The following is a 23784-nucleotide window of genomic DNA, read 5'->3' on the forward strand; positions in this document are numbered from 1 at the left end:
CGACAGCAGATATAGACGAGGCTAGTGAAATGTCAAGTATTCTACAGTTTTGTTTCGTTTCATCGATGCTTCACAGTTCAGATTTCTTTTCAGAGTTCGAAAGGCAACTTTGACACATCTAATCAGAGAGGCATACGGTTTTCAAGAACGCGTAAATGTGGCGACAGCAATTTCACCATCACTCGAGTCATTTGCCTGCGAACGTTGCTGCAACACAAATTGAGATGCACGCAGACAGCAAGCTAACCAATACCAAAACACAGATAATCACTAAAGAAAGCCAACTAGCTTTGAACATTTCAACACGTGCAAGAAAATGTCATGTCTCTAGCAATTATGCAATTCAAAATTGAAAAAAATGGAAACTATGCCAATGATCTAAGCAGGCAAGAATTTTGCAACTCCAATCAAGAATAACTGTCAAAATATTAACCGGTAAGCTTCAAGTCTCCATCATCCCATACCTTAAATATGGTATAAATCACTTAACGGTACACATAAAAGGTCTTCACTGACGAGAACGAAAGTTCCTTATTCCTGGCTGTTTGGCCATTGGTCAAGCACCGAACATCCAGGACGTTTAACTATCTCATCAGTACATAGACACGTGAAAACTGATAAGTCATCATCAGAACCCTATTACGTAAACGTAGGATGCAAATGCGCACATAGACCTCAATCATGCTAATTTAATCAAACACGAGAAAAAGAATAAATAGTCCATCACAAACTATATTCTGATATAAAAAATTAGAACGAGCTATATAAAGAGATCCAATCGAAGATTTAATGGAATACTTGAAAATATTTTAGCCGGTCCAAACCACTGCAGATATATCTCAGTTGAAATCTCTCAATCGTTTCTTTAGAACGTCCATGGACTTCTTTCTTGCACTTTGCTTCGAGGCTCTATTCGAAAGGCTGCCAAAGATTCCATCAGCCGAATCCTTGTACTTCTCGCAGATGGTAGCCACCTTTTTATAGTCCAAAGTGTTGTAGTTCTTTTCTCGTATCACGGGATTCATGAAGTTTTCTGGCTGACTGCTTAAGAGGAGGTTGATCAATTGTCTGGCTTCTACTAAGCAGCTCCGGAAGCTCCCGTCTCTGTATATCTCATGCAGTCCAGTCGAGTGGAACCTTTCGTCCGCGAAAGTTTCCAGCGCCTTCAAGTCCATGTTGATCGACATCACCGCGTTAACACTGAACCTCTTAATACTATCGCTGAGGAAAGTCCCCACGATAGAGTTGGATATGTGTTCGAGAGCGCCACTCCCGACTTTGTACAGCGCGTCCAAGGGTAGGATCTGCTGAGCAGTTGACATGACCGTCTCGAGATATATCACGACCTCGTTGACATACTCATTTCCGAGCCCCGTCGCCTCGTCGGACGTCCAATTCACGTTCTCCGTGAGTTTCATGAACTCGTCAAGTTTCGAGTTTACCAGAGTGAGAAGCGCCATGTAAGCGGCATCCCTCGAGGTTTTAAGCACGATCTTGGCCGTTAAACCGCATTGTGGCCTGTCAATCGACCTCACTGGGATTCCACATTGCTGAGCGGCGTGCTGGATGAAATAATCACAGGCTCTCTCTAGAACAGATATGTTGGCAGCGATCTGCATCGCCTGGGACACGCCGGTGCTGCTGCTGTGGATTGTCCGGAGCAAGACCTCGTTCAAGACGTCAATCAAGAGTTTGTCGAGGTACTTGCGAACGAAGTCAAAGTAGTTCATCTGTGCCCCATAAGACAAGTAATTAACCGAATCCTTGATGAAGGATCGAACAATGCGACAGCAGTCGGGCACCATGGAAGAAAATGGAGCAATATAAGGGAATGCCGGCATTATATCCGAGCTTTGGAGATGAAACAGGAGCACATTTGCCTGGTATTCGGACTCCTTCTTCATCACCATCTGTTCATATGTGTCGCTAGCAAATATATCAGTGATCTGTTGCCGACACTCTGCTAGAAGAAGTTCATGGTATTTTTCACGACTGCTGTTTAAAGTTTCCAGAATCGTGGAAACTTCATAACCATATTGCCTCAGTGTTGCTCCAAAAAGAGTCACATAGTCCTTGACGAGGAGGAGGTGACTCGCTGCATCCATTTGGGAGAACTGTTCCTCTAAGACCGCAGTCACTCTAGCCACAGCCGTTTCCCACATCATGTCAAGCTCAGTTGGCGACAGCAGCCCCCCGGCAGTCCTCAAAACTCGATCTTCTACGATGAAATAACCAGCAGTATGAGCCAAAAAGGTCTGATGTGATTCAAGAAAAGGCTGGTTTGATGAGATTTGCAAGTCTGATTTCAGCTGCAGCAGACGATTCTTGTAATAATACTCACGAAACTGCTCTTGGATCCCGAGGCAATTGTGGATATGAAACGCTCGATAAAGCGGGGTGAGGTCAAATTTCAAAACAGAATTCTCATCAATTTCTTCGACGTCTAAAGCATAGGTGAAATCTTCTATGCCCAAGCAGCTTTGCTCCTCAGCTTTCCTTTGACGAGCCAGCATATCCTCTTCCCTCTGACGAGCAGATGCAGCATATTGTATAGCAGTCTGTCCGATACTCTTTGAAGAGCTCCGTATGTTAACTAGCCACTCGTTAACTTCGGAGCACACCTTCTTCTCAACATGAGATTTCAACATAGGTATTCTCCTCTCTATCAGCGTCTTCAAAGCCTTAGCTGGGATACTCTGCAAATAATCCTTCTCAATCAAATCAACAGCTTTTAAAGCTGGATAGAATCGCCCTTCAGAGATGTGATTATTACACTTCACACAGAGATCCAACACTTGCACACAGTACTTCGACATCTTAATGGCGTCAGTCACATTCTTCTTAATCGAGTAAGAATCAAGAAGCTCCTCGAACTTTGTGAGCAAGGCGCTTCCAACTTGCTGCAACGTCGAGTTATCAGTTGACAGCTCACTTTTCAGCTCCTCCGCATCAACCAAGACACCACGTAGCTCATCGACTGCAACAATAAATTCCTCATAATGGAGCTTGCAAAGCTCCTCAATTTCAACTTCCTTCTTCTTAACCAAGTGCTTGAGCTGCTGCAAGAGGGCTTCAGGCTTCCCCGTCTCAAATGCAAGCCTAACCATCGGCCCCATATCATCCCCATTGCTTACCAAGGTTGCAAGAACCGAGTCTTCACCCGTGTCCCCACCGTTCTCAGTCACATTTCTCTTATTTCTACCACTCATTTTTCAAAATCTTCTTGTCAAATGACCTGCATTGATCAAAAGTCCATATGCTTCTTGAATTAGAACTCCTACTATTGTTCACATTATCATTAAATTCTACACTCCACTACTTACATACAGACTGCAAAATTCGAAGAATTGCGATCAACTAAAAAAAAAACAAAGGCAGCATAACAAGAAGAAACTTAACAATAATGACTTCCAATCACCAAAAAAACAAAAAAATTTAAATTCGAACTTTCTGCATTGATCAAAACCCCAAATACATGCTTCTTGAATCAGAACTCCAATTTTTTTTTACATAACTCTTAAACCGGAAAGGCAACATAACAAGATGGAACCCTAAGGTTATGGCTTCCAATTTACAAAAAAAAAAAAAACTGAGTTTCTAAATTTTAAGGTTCTCACTATAATTGCACACAATAGAACAAGACAAATAGCTCAAAAAACCCAAAATGAGTACTAAATTTGGGACGATACACACAATTTAATATTGGATCCATTTCCTTTCCAAATTCTAGCCAATTCAAATTCAAATAGCATAAAACAAACAAACAAACTAAAACAAGACAATCTCAAAGAGCTCCCATCAAAGAAAACAGAAAGAGTACAGAAAATACTCAAATTTTCCAAAAAAAAAAGATCAAATTTTTACCTGAAACAGTACAAGAAAATCAAAGCCCTCGATCTCAATCACAATCAAGAAACGAATCCCAGCACAATTCCCTTTCCCTTTAGAAATGCGTGGCGAGACCTTCTCTATCTCATTCTTTCTTGAATGTTAAAGCCAAATTGGTGTCGATGTTGTTTATGTGTGTGCAGTAGGATTCAGGACAATCATTCTTAGGCGGATTTTGCCACAATGCCAAATTTGGAATCTGAAGCATAGGTATATAAATAAGGAGAGAGGCGACAAACATTCTTGGATCAAAAAATAGTCCGTCACTCCTAATTTTATGTCTTTTTTGTTTAATGAGAAAAAATAGTAGTCTTTCTTTTTTTCATATATTTACTCTTTTATTTCCAAATATTGGCACATTAATTTTGTAGTCGAGTTTGAAACATTTTAGTCTTATCTATATTTATTATATTTAATAGAGAGCAGTTATAGGTATGGATTTAGGGTTTTCAAAAATCAAAACAGTGACCAAGAGAGTATCTATACAGTTATATAGATTTAGGGTCTTCGAAAATCTAAATAGTGATAAGAGAGTACTTATATACAGAGAATTGCTAGAAGGAGATGGCGAGAAGATATCTTGAGCTGCATCAAGGAAAATGCAGCTCATATAGCTGAGACGTGCGTACGACTAACAAACTCAAGCAACAATCTAACTAACTCTCAATTCCATGCTTCGCGCTCACAAATCCTCTTTTATCCACGTGTACATCCATGCACGCTTATTTAGCTTGCCTCTTTCACGTGCTTATTGAATACTATTTCACGTGCCAATAGTCTTCAAGATCAAATTTAGGTAATATTTTCGATGTGTTTATAATCTTTATGGTCAAATTTGGGTAATATTTTGGATGATTTCTCACATTATTGATAGTTATAACTTAATTTAATGATTTCTCACATTATTGATAGTTATAACTTAATTTCTTAAGCATGCGGATTAAATGTGAAATAAGAAACTTTACCCTATGTAATCCAGCACAAGGATATCACAATATAAATAGTACTCCTACTACAAAATAAGAGTGAACTACAATACAAATTTATTATAGTAGGAGTACCCACCGGCGGATCTAGGGGGGGCAGGAGGGGGCGGTCGCCCCCTCCCGGCCGTTCGGAGAGCCTATATTTTTCCTTGAATCGAGCCGAAAATAGCATATCCGCCCCCTCCGTGGAGTGTAGAAATATACTTTTATTTTCAATAGAAGTCCTAAAAAATTGTAGTAGTCCAATGGTTTAGTTATTAGGTTTTTCACCTAGAGGTCAAGAGTTCAACCAACAACAACATATTTTTTCCATTCCTTATTCTTTCATTTTTTCAATTAATAATGCTTCTTATTATCAAATTAAAAATTTTAAATACTCTATGAAATCAAAAAATTTACTAATTTGCATATACTCCTTATTATTTTGTTATATTTATTTTTTAGTTAAAATCTTTTTAATACTTTTGTTAATGTTATATTTGTCCTAAAATTCTTATAATTTGTAATCCAATTTGCATCTTATTCTCTATGTAACAAAATAAACATTTAAATGTGCGTGAAATCTTTATATTTATTACTTCACTTATATAACTTTTATATATAATATTTATATTGATTTTAAATGTATATAATATTTCAATATTTTTATGTTTTTAGATGAATAATAAGTGTATATTTGCAAGCTAATGCATGTTTATATTTTATTAAAGAAGCTAGTGATATTTAAATATTAATATAATAATATAATTTTTATTTTTTAATATTTAAATATTATATTTATTAATATTAAAAATATTAAATACCGCCCCCTCCGTTTCCGAGGCCTGGATCCGCCACTGGGAGTACCATTACTAAGTCCTAGTCATAAAATTACCCAACGTCCGTTTTTTATCAACACCAAGCCAACAAATATTTTGGGATATCCCAATTTTATTGATTCATTTACCTTTATAACAAAAAAGAAAAAAACATTTAAGCACTTGGACTTTATAATATCTACATTACTTTACTCTCTCTTCTTCTACTTTATTATCTCGAAAAAAAAATTTCTTTATCTATTCATTTTAACACACTTTCTTAATTTTCATTTCCAAAAAAAAATGTCCAAATAAATTGATATGGAGAACTCAGCGATATGGAGGGAGGATTATTATTCTAAAGTTTTTTTATTTTCCTTATTTTATTTTGAATGAAATGCAGCCATAACTTCATCCAAAATGGATAAACAAAATCCAGGATCCATATTCCCAACTGCCCAACCATCTTAACATCTCCTGTATCTCTCTCTCTCTCCCAAACCTCAAACATGGCAGCAATTTCTTCACTATTCAGTCCAACTCCATCATTCTCCACTCCTCTCTCCTCCTTCAAACTCTCACCTAAACTTCCCCAATATTCCAGCTTGCACCTCACTTGTCTCTCAAGAAGAGATTTCTTGAACGGATCAGCAGCTCTACTCCCACTCCTCATCTCTCCTCCGCCGCCTTCACTGGCTAGGGAAGTGGAAGTGGGATCCTACCTCCCGCCCTCTCCGGCCAACCCCTCTTTCGTCCTCTTCTCCGCCACTTCCAAAGACACCCCTGCCCTTCGTGCAGGTACTCTTTCTATCCACACACACACATTTGTTCATTTTGTTTACACAAATCTGCAAATTTTTTAGTATTATGACATGTTCAGTTTAAGGAATGGTTTGAGTTTTACTTGTGACATAGTGACTGGTTTTTAAATCTTGTTTGTATAAATGTATATTTTGATTTCAAGACTTGAGGAACATGAAGTGCAAAAGGATGATCACATGTAACCTACTATATGCATCATGTTTCAATTTGATGATAAAGTGCAACTTAGTTGATAAGACACTTCTCGTCTACCTCCAATAAGTTGGAGGTTCGAATCTTCTTTAAGGGCATTTGGTTTCTTGAAATATTTCAAGAATGCCTTTCTTCTTCTACTTCTACTTTTTCTTTTTACGTTGTTTTCGTGGTGGTTTGTACATCTCCTGCATCTGCGTGTATGTGCTGCTTATAAAAACTCTGAATATAGTTGGGTGCAGGAAATGTACAGCCCTACAAGTTCATCCTGCCACCAACATGGAAGCAGATGAGGATAGCAAACATACTGTCTGGGAACTATTGCCAGCCCAAGTGTGCAGAGCCGTGGATCGAGGTCAAATTCGAAGATGAGAAGCAGGGGAAAATCCAGGTGGTGGCATCTCCCCTCATAAGGCTCACAAACAAGCCTAATGCAACAATTGAAGATATTGGGACCCCAGATAAGGTCATTGCCTCTCTTGGCCCTTTTGTCACCGGGAACACTCTAGACCCAGATGAGCTCGTCGAAACCTCCATTGAGAAACGAGGCGATCAGACGGTACCTTCATCTTCTTCTTCTCCAAATGCTTATTTTGCTTAGTGGAGAGTGTAGTATGATGATGAAGCTTTGATGATCAGTTTTTTATTTTGCTTAGTGGAGAGTGTAGTATGATGATGAAGCTTTGATGATCAGTTTTTTTCTCCTGTGAAGTTGAAAGATTTCAAGTGTTTTTGCTTCTTGTTTTGTTGCAGTACTACAAGTATGTTCTTGATACTCCATATGCTCTCACGGGATCGCACAATCTTGCCAAGGCGACGGCAAAGGGGAACACCGTCATCCTCTTTGTTGCCAGTGCCAACGACAAGCAGTGGCCGTCATCAGAGAAAACCCTGCAAGCAATTCTTGATTCCTTTGAAGTGTAAAGCCTTTTGATGTTGGAGAAAAGAATATTTGAAACCTTTCTTCTTTTGAGGTGTTTTGTTAAACTGTCACTCAAATATATATTTTGAGACAATATACATGACAAATTTTCATCAAAATACACCAATAGATAATGATTTGTGAGATAGTACATGGGAAATAAGTTATTTGTACAATCTAAGAACTAACTCACTGGAAGCAAATTATTTGTAAAACACTGGCCCTATTTTCACTATCAAGTAGCTACTAGATATGGAGCAGAACTCTTAAACGGAAGGATGCATGAATAAGTGACATACTTGACGCTGTCAATCAAGACAACGACAGAAATTCTCTGGTGGGACTTCTTCCCCATCACACCATCCATGTCCGCCTCACCCGCCTCTCTAGGATCAACGAGCACAGAAACCACCATCGAAGATGAAGAACTGATACCTTTCAAGTTCTCTTTCTGTGAATTTCTTCCTTTGTGTGGTCTGGAAATGTTACGAGAGGATTCAGGAAGAGGTACTGGAAGACTACGAAGGATTCTACGACTCGTTGCCTTGTTGATGTGTGTGAGGTTGTGGTTTCGCTGTTCAGATATGTTTCTGGCAGTGGTGGCAGAAACTATGGCTCCTGATGTAGCAGCCGGTGATACATCAAACTGGAAAACTTCAGTACACATACCTGAGCTTAACATTGGCCCTGAAAATGGAGAATAAGAGAGCTTGTATTAATCGAGGAATAAGGTTACCAAACAAGTTTTCCAAGCATAAGAAGAAAAACCCCAAAGGAATAAAGAAATATGGTTCAAGATTCATTTTGACATAGTGCAAATGACTGAGGTATCACAGGTTGAGGAAAGACGATAGTTACCAGAAAGGCCTTCACGAAACCATTGCTGAATCTTGACATCTGGTTTCCTGATATCCTTGTCAGCCGAGCCAGAAGCAAGAGCTGGTAGTTGGGGAAGCCTAGCACCATTTATTCGGACACTGGGAACCGCGCTAGAAGGAACTAGAGCTCCGGGAACTGCACTACCAGTCTCATCACCACCAATCTTATGAGAGGACAAGGCTTTCTCACTCGCCAAAACTGAATGTATAATCAAGTTACCATCTATCTTAACAAGCTTATCATTTCTGGGAACATATAACGACGCAACAAGAGGCTCACTCTCATTACGGAATTGAATACAACCATCGACAACAGGTTTATCATGATCACATCGCAGGCTTCTACTGTATCTTCCATCAGCCTCACTCGCATTCACCATCAAAACCCTCCCATGATGTTTCTCATAGAACCCACCTCCAGCATAGCTTTCCCCACCTTTTAATGTCTCCCTGACTCCTCCATACCTCACGTTGACCATTGGTGCCAATACTCCAAATAACATGATGAAAAACAACAAACCAAGAAAACTGATGCCAGCAACCTTTTTCGTCTTTAGCCCCGATTGTTTCTTGCCCTCGGCCTTCTTATTTGACTTGGGAATTTGTGATGCTGGCTTAGGTTTCAACTTAGGGATAGGCACCAAAGGCACTTGAGACCCTTGTGGTTTCACCATATAAGGTGGAGTATACATCATCCATGGATACATCATCGCTGGATACATCCCAGGAGGAGGAGGCGCCATTGGCGAAGGTGGGACTGCACCTCCACTCATTTGCTGCCGGAGAGTCGTATTTTCCGCCATAAAATACGAAATCTTCGAGTTTAAGTCTAGAATCGTCGAATTCATCATCTTCACCTTCTCCTCTAACTCCTCAACATAATTCTTCTTCCTCTGTCTGGATAATTGGGCACTCTCTCTATTTCTTATCAACCTCAACTTCCTTTTCTCGTCGTCATCGCTCGCCTCAACATTTGGGTTAATTTCTGAGTTACAGTTAGATTTTCTAAGCTTAATCCCGGAATCCACATTATTATTAGGCAACTCTTCACAACCCTTTTTCCTTTTCAACAAAGAGCTACTAACATTGATTTTAGGCGGCTCTATTTTCTGATCAACAACACCAATTCTAGTCGACCTCTTATTCATATGTGGAGAAGAACTCACCGAATTTGCAGCACGATCATTGGAGTCCTCAGAGACATTAGAGCCGCAATTCCCCGAAGCACTAGTTTCCGGCGAAGGACAATCCGACACGTTCACTCCACTGCCGCAATTTTCAGAAGTTCCTCCATTCGATCCGTCCGATTCTGATGGAATATTGAGATAGCCGGAAATCTGATGAGACTCCAATTGCGACGACCCGGAATCTAGAACCCCGGAGCCATCGGAGCTGTGATCGCCGGAACCGCGACGCACTTCTGGACAATTTGTTTTGAAAACAGCGTCCAATTGGTTGGAATTCGGTTGAAATTGCGGGAGATTAGCTCCGTCTCCGAACTCCTGAAACTGGAAAGGGAGGAGGTCGTCGAGCTCTTCGGCGGATGGAATGTAGAGATCTTCGAATGAGAAATCCAAATCGAAATCGTCGACAACATGATTTTCACCCCCAATGGCGCCACCATCATCGATCAACTGCTGGGAAAAGAAGGCGGAGTCAAACGGCGGAACTGAAAGGCCGTAATCCAAATCAGTGGTATGTTCGGGCGGAAGATCGTCGGAAATCAGTGTGGCGTCGGCCATGATTTTTGAGAATTTGGAGAAAGATTGGATTTTTAGGGTTGAATTGGGGATTTAAGTGATTTGGAAGGATTATCTTGTTGACTCGGTTTTTACGTGTCTCACGCTCTTCAAAAATTAGTAAAATACGGAGTTGGTTTTGAACCTAAGTGTGCGGTGATTACTTGTATATGTATTAGAGTATCCATAATTAAATAATGGGATATTTAGAAATTTGTTTATTTACAGATTCTCGATAATATCACAAATATAAATAGTTCTTGAATTTTTCTACCAGCAACAAAATTCGATTGCATTTTGTTTGTTACTATACACATAAAGAGCATTAACAATAGCAATACTCTTCCCACTACTCAGCTACAAATTCCTCAATCTGTTCTCTACGCCCTTCCGACAGCCTTCCTAAAAGCCCTCTAATTTGATTCATTTTAATTATTGATGTTTATCAATAGTATTAAAAAATTGAAATGTAATGATTTGTATATATAAATTTGATATAAAAAAATAAATTAAAATTATGGTTGGACAGTCACTCGGCGTGCAATAGGCGCCAAGCCGGCGTTTGATTTCCATTTTAATTATGGTTGGCATTCAACCTAAAGGTGTGCGGTGATTTGTTTGTATATGGAGTATTAGAGTCTCCATAATTAAATAATGGGATATTGGTCTTTAGACTTTAATATATTTCCTCCGTCCATACGTATCGTACTGGGAGATGATATGAGATTTTAAAAGATGTTATTTTGTATATTAAGTGGTGAGATAAAATATAATTTTATAAATAATGTGAGAGAGAACTTTTTCTAAAAAAAGAAATGTGATATCTTATATGGGACAAACTAAAAAGGAAAATGTATCATTTATTATGGGATGGATGGAAAAAATTTGTTTATTTACATATTCTAAATTTGACAATAATATCATAAATTTAAATAGTTATTAAATTTTTTTATCGAAAACAAAATTTGGTTGCATTTCGTTTGTTATTATACACATAAGAGCATTAGCGATAGCAATGCCCTTCTCACAACTCAGCTACAAATTTCTCATGCCATAGCATCAAAGTCATTCCCATAGTCCAGTTGTTCTCTACGCCATCACACGACCCTCTCAACAGCCTTCCTAAAGTCCTCCAATTTAATTCATTATAATTGTTGGTGTTTATCAAATAGTATTAAAAATTTGAAGTGTAATGAGTTGCATATATAGATTAGAAATAAAAAAACAAAAAAAAAATTATGGCTCGGCGGCCGCTCGGCGCGCAATAGGCACTGAGCTAGCGCCCAACGACCGGCAAGCTCCTCTTGGGCGCCCCTCCCCATTGGCTCGGCTGTTGCAATAGGGCCCTTCTCGATTGCCATCATGCTAGGTGGTGGCTAGGGTCCTATTGCTAATACTTTTAAGATCCGATCGAAAAAATTCAATGAATATTTAAGTTCGTGATATTATATGTCAAATTCAAAGTTCGTGAGAAAACATAATTAAAAAAAAATTATATTGGCGTAATATCCCTTAAATAATCGAATATTTGGATATCCTAATTGTTTTTTTAAAAAAAAAAAACGGTGCGAATCAGTAAATTATTAAAAAATCTAAAATATGATGTCATTTGATAATTCTTATCAATGGCTTCATTACATCTACAAGTCAAAAATTAGAATCAATTATTCTGCATAGTATAAATTCACAGGACCAATATCATTGTCCTCTTATTCATATCATTGTCAATCAGTGCTCATATCATATAAATTTACACCTTATATTACTATATCATTCTTGCAATTAAGCAATACTTCCTCTCTCAACTTTTATAATATAATATACTCTAATCATTTTTTTTTCTGTATTACCAATTATATATTAAAACTTACATAGTTTAAAAAATTATCTATTTTTAAGGAATAAGAAAATATCATAATTCCTAGTATTATTTTATGGCTTTCAAACCTAATAATTATTATGTACACAAATATTGTTATCAATACATACCAATATCAGTGTTCTTGTTACCATAACCGTTTTCTATTAAAAAAAATCTGTCATCAGTACTAAATATTTAGTTACTAATATGATCACATGTATCGCACAATTGATTGCCTGCAAAACTGGAAAAAGAAGAAATTATTTGTAATATCATCAATCATTTACTCTTTGACATTTTGGATTGTTCCAAATTACTCGAATCATTTCTCTTTTTGACTAAAAATAAAGTATTTAATTATATTTATTTTATTTTTTATTTTACTTATTTAATTTATTAAAAGAAACGCTGCAAGTAACATGCAACGGAGGGAGTATAGTAAATTTAGATCTTAAATTAAGAATATTAGCTTCGTCGTGAGATACCCAAATTCACTGTATTTTTCAGCATTCAAAATATTCCAATTAAACAAAATCTCCAAAATCCAGTTATTATAAAAGTAAGCGCTGCCCACAAAGGCAAAGCCCAACGCTACAAGTCAAAAATTGTGGATTTATAAATAAAACCTAAAAGCGAAATCCAAACCCCAAAACACGCAGCTGAAAAATTCCATATAAATCCGCCCCATTATTCTCCATTTCCACTCTCTTCCATTGGTGGGAAGGAAATTACCCAAAGGGAAAATTCGAGAAAAGGGTTTCCCTTTTCTCAATTTTTTCTTCCTTCTCTCTCTCCCATCGCTGCGCGCCGGAGGAGTCACCGTATGTTCTTTTATTACTAAATTCTCGTCTATCGCTACCGTAATCTAGGTAGTTTTCAACAATTTTTCTGTAGATTTTTGGGATTATGGATTTGACTTCGCAATCGGCGGCTGAATTGGAGCGGAAGGCGGTTGATGACGACCACCAGGCGCCGCCGCCGCCCTACGTTTCGATGGTGGATCCGTTCCTCGTCGAGGCTCTCCAGAACCCTCGTCATCGGCTAACTAGTTAGGGCCTGCCTCCCTTTTTCTCTCAATTGAATCAATTATGCGTTTGTTTTTGTTTTAATTATTCAGTTTTTGGTTGTGCTTTAGGGATGTTTGCATATTTGTATATGTAGTTGCGACTAAGATCTGTTTATGATAGATGAGCTATGTATATTAGGTAACTTTGTTGAATCCTTTGTAATAAGAGAATTTAGTGCCAAATTGATGCAGATCTGTGTTTAGAAATCTGAGTTTTGAGTTAAATTGAGCTGAAATAGTAAATTAGGGATTATCCCATTCTGAATCTTGTATGGTATAAGTGTGGAATCTGAACGAATTGCTAGAACTAATTAGCTTTTCTGTTTGCCGTGAAATTTCTTTCTTAGTTGGATTTGTGAAGAAACTTGAACTTATTGACAGCTAAAACATACTACTTACATATCATTTTTTAAAGAGCTTGATACAAAATTTATGAATTTGAGGATCTTCTGAAACAATTCAATTTTGAAACTTAAAAAGATAGATATAGGGCTTAAATTGATGAATTGAATTTCTGTGGTTGATGTCTGATGCCAATGGCCTCAGGTTCAAGTCCATCGTGGTGCGGAACTGCGGCCTTTAAGTTTCTAAAGACAAATTAAAAGTGAATAAAAGCATTAAGAAAAGAGATATTAAAACTGAATAAAATAAAAGTTAAACAAAATAAAGGAAAAAGGATATTAAAAGGGAAAACTCACGCTGATAGTGGCGTATAGAGAATCTTGAACCTTGGTTTTGTAACAGTAGGTATATGTTTATGTGGAGGTATGATACAAGCCAATTTGTTTTCCAAATTCAGAGCGAGAAGTTCTGTTCTAGGATCTCCATGGATACACTTGAACAGTTGAACTAAATGGTCAAGACTTGAAGCTATTTTACATTCTTAGAAGACTTTTTAATAATTATGTCACAAAAGAGGAACTATAGGAATAAAATTGCTAAATTGTCATCAATATAAGGTCCCGTTTCTACTTGATAGAAGTGGATGGAAATCATGTAGCAGGTAATCTGGGCGACTGCAGGCCCATTGTAGGCTTGTAGCAGATAAACTCTTTGTATTGGCTTATTTTCAATCGCATGTAGCTTTTCTATTCTATACCCTCCATTGATAGATAATCTCCTTCCTTCTACTGCAACAGAAAGTGTATATATGCAGTCGTTACTATGATATTATGGCTTTTCCTTTTGCTTGAACTTTTGATCAATACCAGTATATGATGATAATTTTGTGAACATGAATTTCAGTTCTACGAATGGAGCTTGATATACAGAAGTTCCTGCAGAGTCCTGATATTCAGCAGTTTGAGTTTCCGCACTTCCCAACTTCATACCTTCGTCTTGCTGCTCACCGGGTTGCCCAACACTATGGTTTGCAGACTATGGTTCTGGATAGTTCTGTGGATGGCCAAGGAATCCGGATTCTGGTTATAAAGAAAGCAGAGAGTAAGTCTCCGGCTGTTTGCTTATCTGATGTACCAGCTAAAAAGTCAGAAAATGACAAGCTTGATCAACTTAAGATTGTCATACGACCAAGACCTAAAGGCTCCTCAAATAACTCCAATGAACTGGGGCTTAAACGCAGTCCGGTGAGATCCGTGGAAGAGAGGAAGGAGGAGTACGACAGAGCAAGGGCTCGTATATTTAGCAGTCCAAGTAGTTCCGAGTCAGAAGATACATCTTTCCAGGTTGCTTCTGATGGAAGGAATTCGATTATAAATGAGAATGAAGTTTCTAGAAACCTTGCTATTGATATGGATAGAAGCCCCTTCTTCAGGGAAGTAGGTAATTCTTCTAGAGTAGCCATTCTTAGGGACAGGGAAAAGGACCGAACAGACCCTGATTATGATCGCAGTTATGACAGGTAATTTGTTATTGGTAGTTATTGACCAAAATATATTATGGTTGATTTTCTCTCTAGAAGTTTCCTGTTTCACTGCATAGATTGTCAATGCAAACCTTGACTGTTACGTTTTAACTTTGTCATACATGATACAGATATGTTAGGAGCCTCCCGAATAACCAGAGCTTCAACCCAACACCCTTCAATATGCAGAAATTCCAGCCTCCGTTCGTCCATTATGAGTCTGTATTTCCCCATCATGGTCAGATGGCAGCAGCACCTCAAGGTTCTATAAACTATGGAAACCATGTGATGGGCCCTTACTGTGCCATGGGGTTAAATCCCGCTTCTACTGACGCCTTGTATGTGCAATGGCCAACTCAGTCCATGATGTATGCACAGTCATATGATCAACTAAGACATGGCTTTTTTCAGGTAGGCTTCCGCTCCTCTTGTCTATTATTTTTGAAACATATATGACTAATTCGTTGTATATACCAGGCTCCCTTCTGCCAGCAGCCTCTGAGTTTCGATTACTCACAGAACCATCGATGACAGTTGGAATTTGGCTGGGAACCATAGGGAGAAAGGTCATTTAGGTTATAGTGTTGAACCACAATTGAACTTTGTCCTGTGATTTAGTTTCCTTGTGTTGATTCTTCTCCATTTGTTGTAAGGTTGTAGCAGAAAACTTAAGTATTGTACCAAGTTAATTTGCTTATCGGGAGAGACCAAATCTCTATTCATGTTGCAGATATTTCTTATTTGGATAAATTCATCAGTATTGTATTGTGCTTTGTAGAGACGTCGAGTATCTTCATCAAAGTCTTTTGCGTTCCAACTTCCTTCCTTTACAATGAGACTGCTTCTAGTATGAATAGTTAGTAATTGTACCTTGGTAAATACAATTATAGTACTCCTCCACTAGTTATGTTTCAACGAAAGTAGCATACCTCTGCATGAATAATATATCAGAGTTACTTTTAAATTATAGTCCAAATGTTGATATTATGGACCTTTTATCATGAATTTTGAATATTATGGAGTAAATACATAATTAGCCACCTGCATTGACTGGTGTGTTTTGAAAAAGATAAGCTTCCAATCTAAGGATATGCAGCCGAGAAATAGGCTGCAAAAAATCTAAAATGTTTCTTTAAATGGCGAGAAATCAACAAAAACTCTTCTAATCTGTCTAAAAATTGCAACTCAAGAAAGAAACAATAAAACTACATACTAATTAAATTTGTACTAATAATTTTCACGTGAACAAATGAACATGGGATTATATTTCAGGCTATAATTTAGGTAGTACTACTAGTTTATTATATATACATGCATGAAGCACAAGTTACGAAACCAGATCCTTATGTTCATTGTCAGAAACGAAGTGTGACAATATGTTAATTAGAAAATGCGACTGGAATCCAGATTTTCAACACATAGGTGGTTGTAAAATTGTGTAATTATTTGCATACAATTAAAAAGATTTGCAAAACGTGTGGTCGGAGTGGCGAACCAGGTTTGAAATTGCAATTTTAATTGGTGGATTAAATAAAATAAAAATAAGTGCGCAGCAGATGGGATGTGTTTGGTGAAGTAACTTGAGCCAATAATCATGCCGGTCGTATAAGCCGGCGCCACGCCTTTATAGTTTTTATTTAAACAAACATCTACTTACCTTTTCCACTGGATTTTACTTTTGATATATTTGGATATTCGATCAATAAATTACTCACATTCCACGCTTTGTTACTTTATTTATTTACATTGGTAATTTTATAAGCAACAAGTCTCAATTTCATCACAATCTATGTGCTGCTTCATTAACTCCATCAACACATTCTCGTGCAACGTAAGTAGCCAACAAATCGGGATTTTGGATCTTGTACAATGTAGTACTTATTTCCTTATCACCAATACACATTATACCATACAATATGGTAATTTGAAGCTGGTGCTAGTTTATGCTAATACCACTACTCCAACTACTAGTACTTGAAAAGAGACGACGTAGCGTTGGAGACATTCCACGCTCGCCCTCCCTGTAGAAGAGCAGAGTTTACTCAAAGGAATGGATCGATTAGATCCATTGTATAGTTATCTATTTATCAAAGCTATCATACATCTCATATTTCATTATCACCAAAGCGCTTATGTGATGGATCCCACATACCATCCACTTTATACGAGGCAACATAGCATTGGAGACATTCCATGCTCGTCTCGTCGAGTTTACTCAAAGGCATGGATCGATTGGATCCATCACTGTCCTTGATAAAGTTATAGTTTTCGAAATACTATCATCTCTGTCAAAACTCCACATATCGTATTTCATTATCACCAATGCACTTATAGGTGAATGGATACCCAGATACACGAGCAGAGTTTGTTCAGAAGCATAGTGAAGAGAGTAATGAATATATGAAGTCTATCTTGAAGCAACTTACAAGCTGGATAATGAACAAAATAGTCATATCACATAATTCATCTTTTCTTTTAAATAGAAGAGGATTCATCTAAGAATCTTGCACAACAGCAAGCAAAATTTTACAGTCAAATAAGTTAGGGGATGCATTCTAACAAAAGCAGACTTATAAGCAAGCTCATCATAAGCTAGAAGCGAAGCAACAAAGATTGGAGCAGAGGATTATCAACAATCAATGGCAGGATACATGTGGATGATGCAGTCCATGCTTTTCTACTACACATTATACGTGTTCAAAATCAGATACGAACCGTGATAAGACGAGAAAGATGAAGGCGAATCAGCACACAGATGAAGTGAAATAAACTAGCATGCCCTGTAAGAGTTATTGAGTTATACTGATTAATTAATCAAACTACACTAAACTAGTGTCTAATCAAGCATCACTAATCTTGCAAGATTTCATCAGAAAAAATCTTCCAACACCAAATGTAAGCAAGAAGCACCTTTTTATGATTTAGGGATTCAACTTTAGTAGTTCATCAAACTGAATTATTGACAAAATGGAACCTACATTATGCAATAAGTAATTAAGCAGACTAAATCAAGTGGGAAATCATTTTAAACAAAGCATGAAAGGCCTAAAAATGAACACCAAATAAATTAAAAATCAAAAGAGTGTAATTTAAAGCATTCAATCATCACAAGATTTTCACAAAGGGGAAAAAGAGAAGAAGGAGAATCCCAATCTCCTCAATCATCTCCAGTGGGAAACAAGGTGAGCACTTTCCGGGCGCTGGCCGGAGTAGACGACTCCAAATCCTCCACATAGGGCGGCGGCACAGCCCTCTGCATCTGCCTCATGTAAGGATCGAATTGGGCATTGGGAGGAGAGTTCCCAAAATGCCTAAACTGCTGGGGGTGCGGCGCCACGACGGCCATCTGGTGGTGGAAGGGGAGGTAGTGGTCTGCGGCGCGGGCGACGGGGTGGAGGAAGTGAGGGGGGACGGGGGAGCTGGCGAAGAGGTGGTCGGTGGCGGGGTCGCCGGCGCCGGCGGCGGAGGCGGAGCCGCCGGCGGAGATGGTCTGCATCCGCTTGAGGTAGAGGCGGTACTTCTGGAGGTGGCTGGCGACATTCTCGCGGGTGAGGCCGTCGACGCTCATGAGCTGCATAATCGTCTTGGGGACGGCGTTCTTGATGCCGAGGTGGGCGACGGCGTCCACGAAGCGCTTGTGGAGCTGAGGGGTCCAGACGAGGCGGGGGCGCTTGAGGGTGCGCGCGGGCTCGTCGGAGGCGGCGGGGGCGGCGGCGCTGACCTCCGGGGAGTCGAATTCGGCGGAGGAGTTGCGAGGGGGCGGAGGGGAGGGGGCGTGGTGGTGGTGGCGGGTCGGGATGTTGAAGGCCAGGGCGAGATCGGGGGTGATTAGGGATTGGGAGAGGGGCATCAGATCCTCCGGGGATGGGAGCTCCTCCTCCCATTTTGAGAACCAGTTTGAATCTTCTTCCCTCATTGCTTTTAATTACTATTCAATTGAAGCTAAAGCTTGAATCTTGGAGCTGGGAAATCTGCAGAATTGGGGGAAGAAGATCTTGGAAGTAGATAGAGAGAGAAAGAGAGAAATGTGTTCGTGGGTGAGGGAGGGGGGTGGGGAGGGGAGGGGTGATCGAGGTGGATCTTGTTTTCTTCTTTTCAGCTTTTATTAAGGTTACTGTTGTTGATGCTTTTTCTCTTCTGATTTTTTGTGCGTGTGTATGTATTTTTATTTTCCTACACTTGATTGCTTTTACTTAATCCATGTATTTTCGCTTTCTTTCTTTCTTTCTTTTTTATTTACTGGATTTATTCTACAACGAGTTACGAGTGACACATTTTTTGCGTATTGTAAGAAAATAATGTTAATAATTAAAATAAGAACTTTTCTCTTGAACTTATTTTATATTAATAGAAACTAGATAGTAAAGTTAAACAGATAATAATGTACATGAAGCATTTCTCAATATTATTTTATCTAAAAGTATTTCATTATTATCTTTCTATTTTAGTTATTTATTACTCTATCTGTTTATAATAAGAATTTTATTTATCATTTCCGTCCGTACAATAAGAATTTTATTTCATTTTTACCGTTAAGTAAATTTCATAAGAGCATCTCCAATAGCGGCTAGCCCACCAGCTAGTCGAACCATTGGAATCGGCCAGCGCAATTTCCTGATTGCCGCCGTGCACTTTTGAATAGAGGTGTGGTCGGGTCTGCCAGCCGCATCGTGCCTGAAGCGGAAATACAGATATCGACGCTCCAAAGCGTCAACGATACGCATAAACAACTCCATGCGCATTCTAAAACGCCACCTGAACATGTTTGCGGGAAACCGCGGGTTCGGAGCGAAGTAGTCGTCATATAGCCGCTGATGTGTAGCTACGTGATCCCGATCAATCATTGCTCGGCGGTGGACAACGGGTGGAGGGCGAGGTACAGCCTACTGTTCGACCCTTCGCGTGTACCGCTCTATCTCGCGGTTCATGTAGGCCTCCGTAGCCTCGTTCATCTGCCGTTTGTACTCCTCAGCATCCCCACCACTACCACCACTACCACCACAACCACCACTGCTACCCCCCGCGTTACTCATCACTCGATGTTGCTCTTGTACAGAAATTTAGAGAGAGAGAAAACTCGTTAAAACAAGTGGTGCAAATGAAAATGAAACTAAAATCGCGTATATATAGTTTTTCAAATTTTTTTAAAAAAATAAAAATAAAAATAGCGTTGCCTGATTGCTCGCCGATCGGCACGCCACAATGGCGGCCAACGTTCGTAAATCGGCGTGCGCTCGCCTATTCTCTCGCCGAAATTGCGCTGGCTGATTCCAATGGTTCATCTGGCGACGCGAATCGACTAGCCGGTGGACTAGCCGCTATTGGAGATGCTCTAAATATCAACTTATTCCACTTATATTTTTTAAAATTTGTGCTCAATACCGGGAAAGATGGGGGAGTATCTATTTTTTTAAAAGCTGAAAGGGGGTACTTGGTAGTACTTCTACTTAAATCAATTATAACCAATTTCATTTTTAGTTTTGTATATCAAAATTAATCACTTTATATTTATGATAAATTTCTCAATTCAATGAAATGAAACTCTCATAGTGCGTGCATACTAAGTACACACACATAATACATACATTCACAATATCAATTCAAAATAAATAGTAGAAATATAATATAGAGATATAAACAAAAAATAAAATAAATATACAATTAAAAGTCAATGTCAAAAGTTAATTTTTGATTCACAGAACAAAGATTTTGAAATTGAATTAGTATAATATTATACTAATTTATAATTTAATTTAATTTAATTTAATTTAATAAATTTCAACTATTACGATACAAATTCAGTTTCACTGTGTACCATAAACCCCCTTCCCTAACATTTTTGTATTTGGTGAGGGTATCATTTATTTTCCCAACCAAAATCACTAACAACGGATCTATCTCAAGGTAAATATAATTACTGAAAAATATCTATTTTCAAAAAATTATGTCTATATCCCACAAAATATATATGCGCACAAATGACGCGGTGAGCTAAAATTCACACGAAATATGTCCTTGATATATGACAAAATCACTACCAACGAATGTATCTCAACATAAGTATAATCATTAACAACGAATATATCTCAGTGTAAATATATACTATAACTTTTTTACATCATGTTATAATAAATTGAAATGAATAAATAGATTATGTTTTTTCGAGCCCAATCTCTTTTTCAAGTCTTTACTATCGTTACATACATCATAAATCCCTACATCGCAAGTTCTCCCAATGATCTACACAACTCAATTTCTATGAAATAAAATTGCAATTCAAATGTAAAATAGTGTGAAAGCAATCAAAATTAGAAGCAAAATAGGGAGTTTTGGGTGCAGACATAGTGATGAAATATACGAAATCAATAGATGAGGTGAGAAAAAGCAAAGAGTTGTGAAACAACGTTATTGGAAAATAAAGAAAGTGTTTGTGTAGAGCAGTTACAACTCTTTTTTCCATGCGCGAGAAAGCGAAAAATTGTTACGATCAATTGCTAACTTTCTTAAGTTGTTAATTCCTCAGCGCAGTGTATTAAAAATGTCAACGCGATGACATTAAAATGTCAACACATAATTTTGTTGAACTTCAATATAATGTATTGATATTATGTGTTGACATTTTGATGTCACCGTGTTGACATTTTTAATACACTGTATTGATGAATTAACAGAGTTATCAACTTAAATAGTTAGCAATATAACGCACCCCTATATTTTAATTTGTAAGAGCAACTCCAAGGGAAGAAGGTAAATGAAAATGGTATATCATGTTTATACTTTCTCAAAAAGTGCAATATACCTTTCTAAAAATCAATCAACTCCAAGGATAAAAGGTATATCATTTTAAAAAAAATAAAATAATAGTACAAAAGTATTAAAAAAACATAAAGTGTAATACCTTCTCAAATACCTTCTCCCTTGGAGAATGATTTTTTATGAAAAGAAGTAAATATGGTGGTTATATGATTTTACCTCTTCATTGATGGAGAGGTAAAGATACCTCTTCAAAATGGGAAAAGATATAATACCTTCTCAAATACCTCTCCCATTGGATAATGATTTTTCATGAAGAAAAGGTAAATATGATAGTTATATTAGTTTACCTCTCCATTTATCTCTCCCCTTGGAGATGCTCTAAGTAAATGTAAAATTACTAAAATACCGAGTTGAAACATCATTCTTTTCTCCGATTGTAATTTATGTACTAGTAGTATATATTTTTCATAGAAAGTTACACATTATCGACACATAAGCATGACACGACATGGTCCGGTCACTTTGAATTCTTTTAGAATACTAGTAGTAATATTATTGTTCGTAATATTTTTTGTAATTACGGTTAAGTTAGAACAGAATCGATGGCATAGGTTGAAACACTATTTAAAGCTCTAAGTCTCTAACTATTTAATGCTCATAAGTTTTTTTACCTATTTTCAATTCAAAGAGATATTGACTTAGAGTAGTTGTAAATACCCATCAATTCGTGTGTACTTCAAAATTGTATCACACTGATTCAATGAACAAGATTTAAAAAGGAGTACTAAAGTTACTAAAGTGTCGTCTTCGTATGAGGTGTACTAAGAAATATTTCTTCCTAGAGTATAATTCAGCATATGTATATTTTGTTTCATGTAACTTACATCAATTACATGTGATGGAATATGCGACATTACTGGGCGGAAAAAAGATTAATGTCTCTACTATGATAATTTCAAAAATGGAAGGTTCTCTACTTGCTTTTGTTACACTAGCAAACTGCATTGTGGAAAACTTGGAGTATAGTAGCTGAGTTACTTATATTATTATGGTTTACTATGTTCAACTAAAAACCTAAAGAGAGACGCAACCAGTGATGTTAGTATAATTTTGGTATGACTTAAATATAACGTACATAAGGTTATCGACATTCACAGCTCTTAAATCATTCATTTTCTTCCTTATTTATGGATCCACAATTTTTTACCGCTTTCTTTATTTAAAAAATTAACACCCAAACCCACTATTCATTTCCTTAACGATTTATAGCTTCCACCTTTTTATTTTTCATTATTTCTTTTATGTTGTACTCTCCGTTCCATTTTAGAAGGTCTAATTGAATCTGGTAGGAATTTTAAAAAATATAAGTAAAAGTTTGTTAAAAAGATAGTGAAAATTTGAGTTACATTTATTAGTTTATAGTAATAAAATATGAGCGGAGTGAAGTTAGTGGAATGTGTGACCTATTACTATTTATCAAATATTATAACTGAGACCCCTAGGGGAGTGATCAATTGCTAACTCATCATTTAATTGCTAACTACAACTAATTTAAGGCCACATGATTTTAAAAAACGTGTGGTCTACAATTTGCCACGTGTAATTTTCGTTTTTATTAATTAAATCGAATTTTTTTTTAAAAAAAACGCCAAATTAGGGTTTTGGATGAAAATGTTAATATAGTGTTTCGAAAATATCAACACAATGCTTTGAGAATGTCAACACAAATTTAGGATTGACATTATATATGCGTTATATTGACATATTATCTTAGCTGTATTGACATTAGCCTGTGTACGAAAAATACGAAAATTCTAGATTTTTTTTATAAATTTTGACGTCGGAACATATGCATGTAGTATATCGTTGGAATCTTTATAAAATTATCTTTAATTTGATATATGTTATATGAATTTAAAGTTTTGGGATTTCTTTTAAAAGTTAGTTATAACTAACTTGACATTAAAACCCCTATTGATTGTTATTGGAATTAATCCTATAGCCTTATTGACG

At 37.4% G+C, this 23784-nt stretch overlaps 4 protein-coding genes and 1 pseudogene across 5 annotated transcripts; 2 read left to right on the forward strand and 3 right to left on the reverse strand.

Annotated features, from left to right (window-relative positions):
* Positions 1-669: 669 nt before the first annotated feature.
* On the reverse strand, positions 670-4138 carry LOC125190698 (exocyst complex component SEC15A). The gene is made up of 2 exons (XM_048088067.2): positions 3865-4138; positions 670-3235 (listed from the first exon to the last, which is right to left on the reverse strand). Exon 2 carries the CDS (start codon positions 3207-3209, stop codon positions 840-842), a length of 2370 nt encoding a protein of 789 aa, XP_047944024.1. The 5' UTR covers positions 3210-3235; positions 3865-4138; the 3' UTR covers positions 670-839.
* Positions 4139-6152: 2014 nt separating this feature from the next.
* On the forward strand, positions 6153-7726 carry PPD6 (thylakoid lumenal protein (Mog1/PsbP/DUF1795-like photosystem II reaction center PsbP family protein)). The gene is made up of 3 exons (XM_089058917.1): positions 6153-6469; positions 6928-7244; positions 7439-7726. The coding sequence occupies exons 1-3, from the start codon at positions 6181-6183 to the stop codon at positions 7607-7609; spliced, it is 777 nt and encodes a 258-aa protein (XP_088915043.1). The 5' UTR covers positions 6153-6180; the 3' UTR covers positions 7610-7726.
* LOC125190699 (bZIP transcription factor 17-like) lies at positions 7708-10337 on the reverse strand. Its single transcript, XM_048088068.2, has 2 exons — positions 8466-10337; positions 7708-8294 (listed from the first exon to the last, which is right to left on the reverse strand). Exons 1-2 carry the CDS (start codon positions 10225-10227, stop codon positions 7843-7845), a joined length of 2214 nt encoding a protein of 737 aa, XP_047944025.2. The 5' UTR covers positions 10228-10337; the 3' UTR covers positions 7708-7842.
* A 2408-nt stretch (positions 10338-12745) lies between these two features.
* Positions 12746-15792, forward strand: LOC125188355 (Single-stranded nucleic acid binding R3H protein). 2 transcript variants are annotated; one of them, XM_048085145.2, is made up of 5 exons: positions 12747-12906; positions 12980-13133; positions 14397-15012; positions 15147-15426; positions 15493-15792. In XM_048085145.2, exons 2-5 carry the CDS (start codon positions 12992-12994, stop codon positions 15544-15546), a joined length of 1092 nt encoding a protein of 363 aa, XP_047941102.2. In that variant the 5' UTR covers positions 12747-12906; positions 12980-12991; the 3' UTR covers positions 15547-15792. The 2 variants fall into 2 exon arrangements, with proteins under 2 accessions (XP_088915536.1, XP_047941102.2); XM_089059410.1 differs by having other exon boundaries at positions 12746-13133.
* A 2265-nt stretch (positions 15793-18057) lies between these two features.
* On the reverse strand, positions 18058-19084 carry LOC125186659 (transcription factor MYBC1 pseudogene; annotated as a pseudogene).
* Positions 19085-23784: the final 4700 nt, after the last annotated feature.

The sequence above is a fragment of the Salvia hispanica genome, chromosome 5 (genome assembly GCF_029641045.1).
Source record: "Salvia hispanica isolate PSC_SH4W2 chromosome 5, Shi_PSC_v1, whole genome shotgun sequence".
NCBI classification, from domain to species: Eukaryota; Viridiplantae; Streptophyta; class Magnoliopsida; order Lamiales; family Lamiaceae; genus Salvia; species Salvia hispanica.

Bases quoted from the DNA above. Each gene is read 5' to 3' on its own strand.
- LOC125190698 (XM_048088067.2), bottom strand. From the start codon at position 3,209: ATGAGTGGTAGAAATAAGAGAAATGTGACTGAGAACGGTGGGGACACG.
- PPD6 (XM_089058917.1), top strand. From the start codon at position 6,181: ATGGCAGCAATTTCTTCACTATTCAGTCCAACTCCATCATTCTCCACT. The intron at 6,470-6,927 runs GTACTCTTTCTA...AGTTGGGTGCAG, and splicing joins CACCCCTGCCCTTCGTGCAG to GAAATGTACAGCCCTACAAG. The intron at 7,245-7,438 runs GTACCTTCATCT...GTTTTGTTGCAG, and splicing joins AGAAACGAGGCGATCAGACG to TACTACAAGTATGTTCTTGA.
- LOC125190699 (XM_048088068.2), bottom strand. From the start codon at position 10,227: ATGGCCGACGCCACACTGATTTCCGACGATCTTCCGCCCGAACATACC. The intron at 8,295-8,465 runs GTAACTATCGTC...CTCCATTTTCAG, and splicing joins GTTTCGTGAAGGCCTTTCTG to GGCCAATGTTAAGCTCAGGT.
- LOC125188355 (XM_089059410.1), top strand. From the start codon at position 12,992: ATGGATTTGACTTCGCAATCGGCGGCTGAATTGGAGCGGAAGGCGGTT. The intron at 15,013-15,146 runs GTAATTTGTTAT...TACATGATACAG, and splicing joins TATGATCGCAGTTATGACAG to ATATGTTAGGAGCCTCCCGA. The intron at 15,427-15,492 runs GTAGGCTTCCGC...TGTATATACCAG, and splicing joins TAAGACATGGCTTTTTTCAG to GCTCCCTTCTGCCAGCAGCC.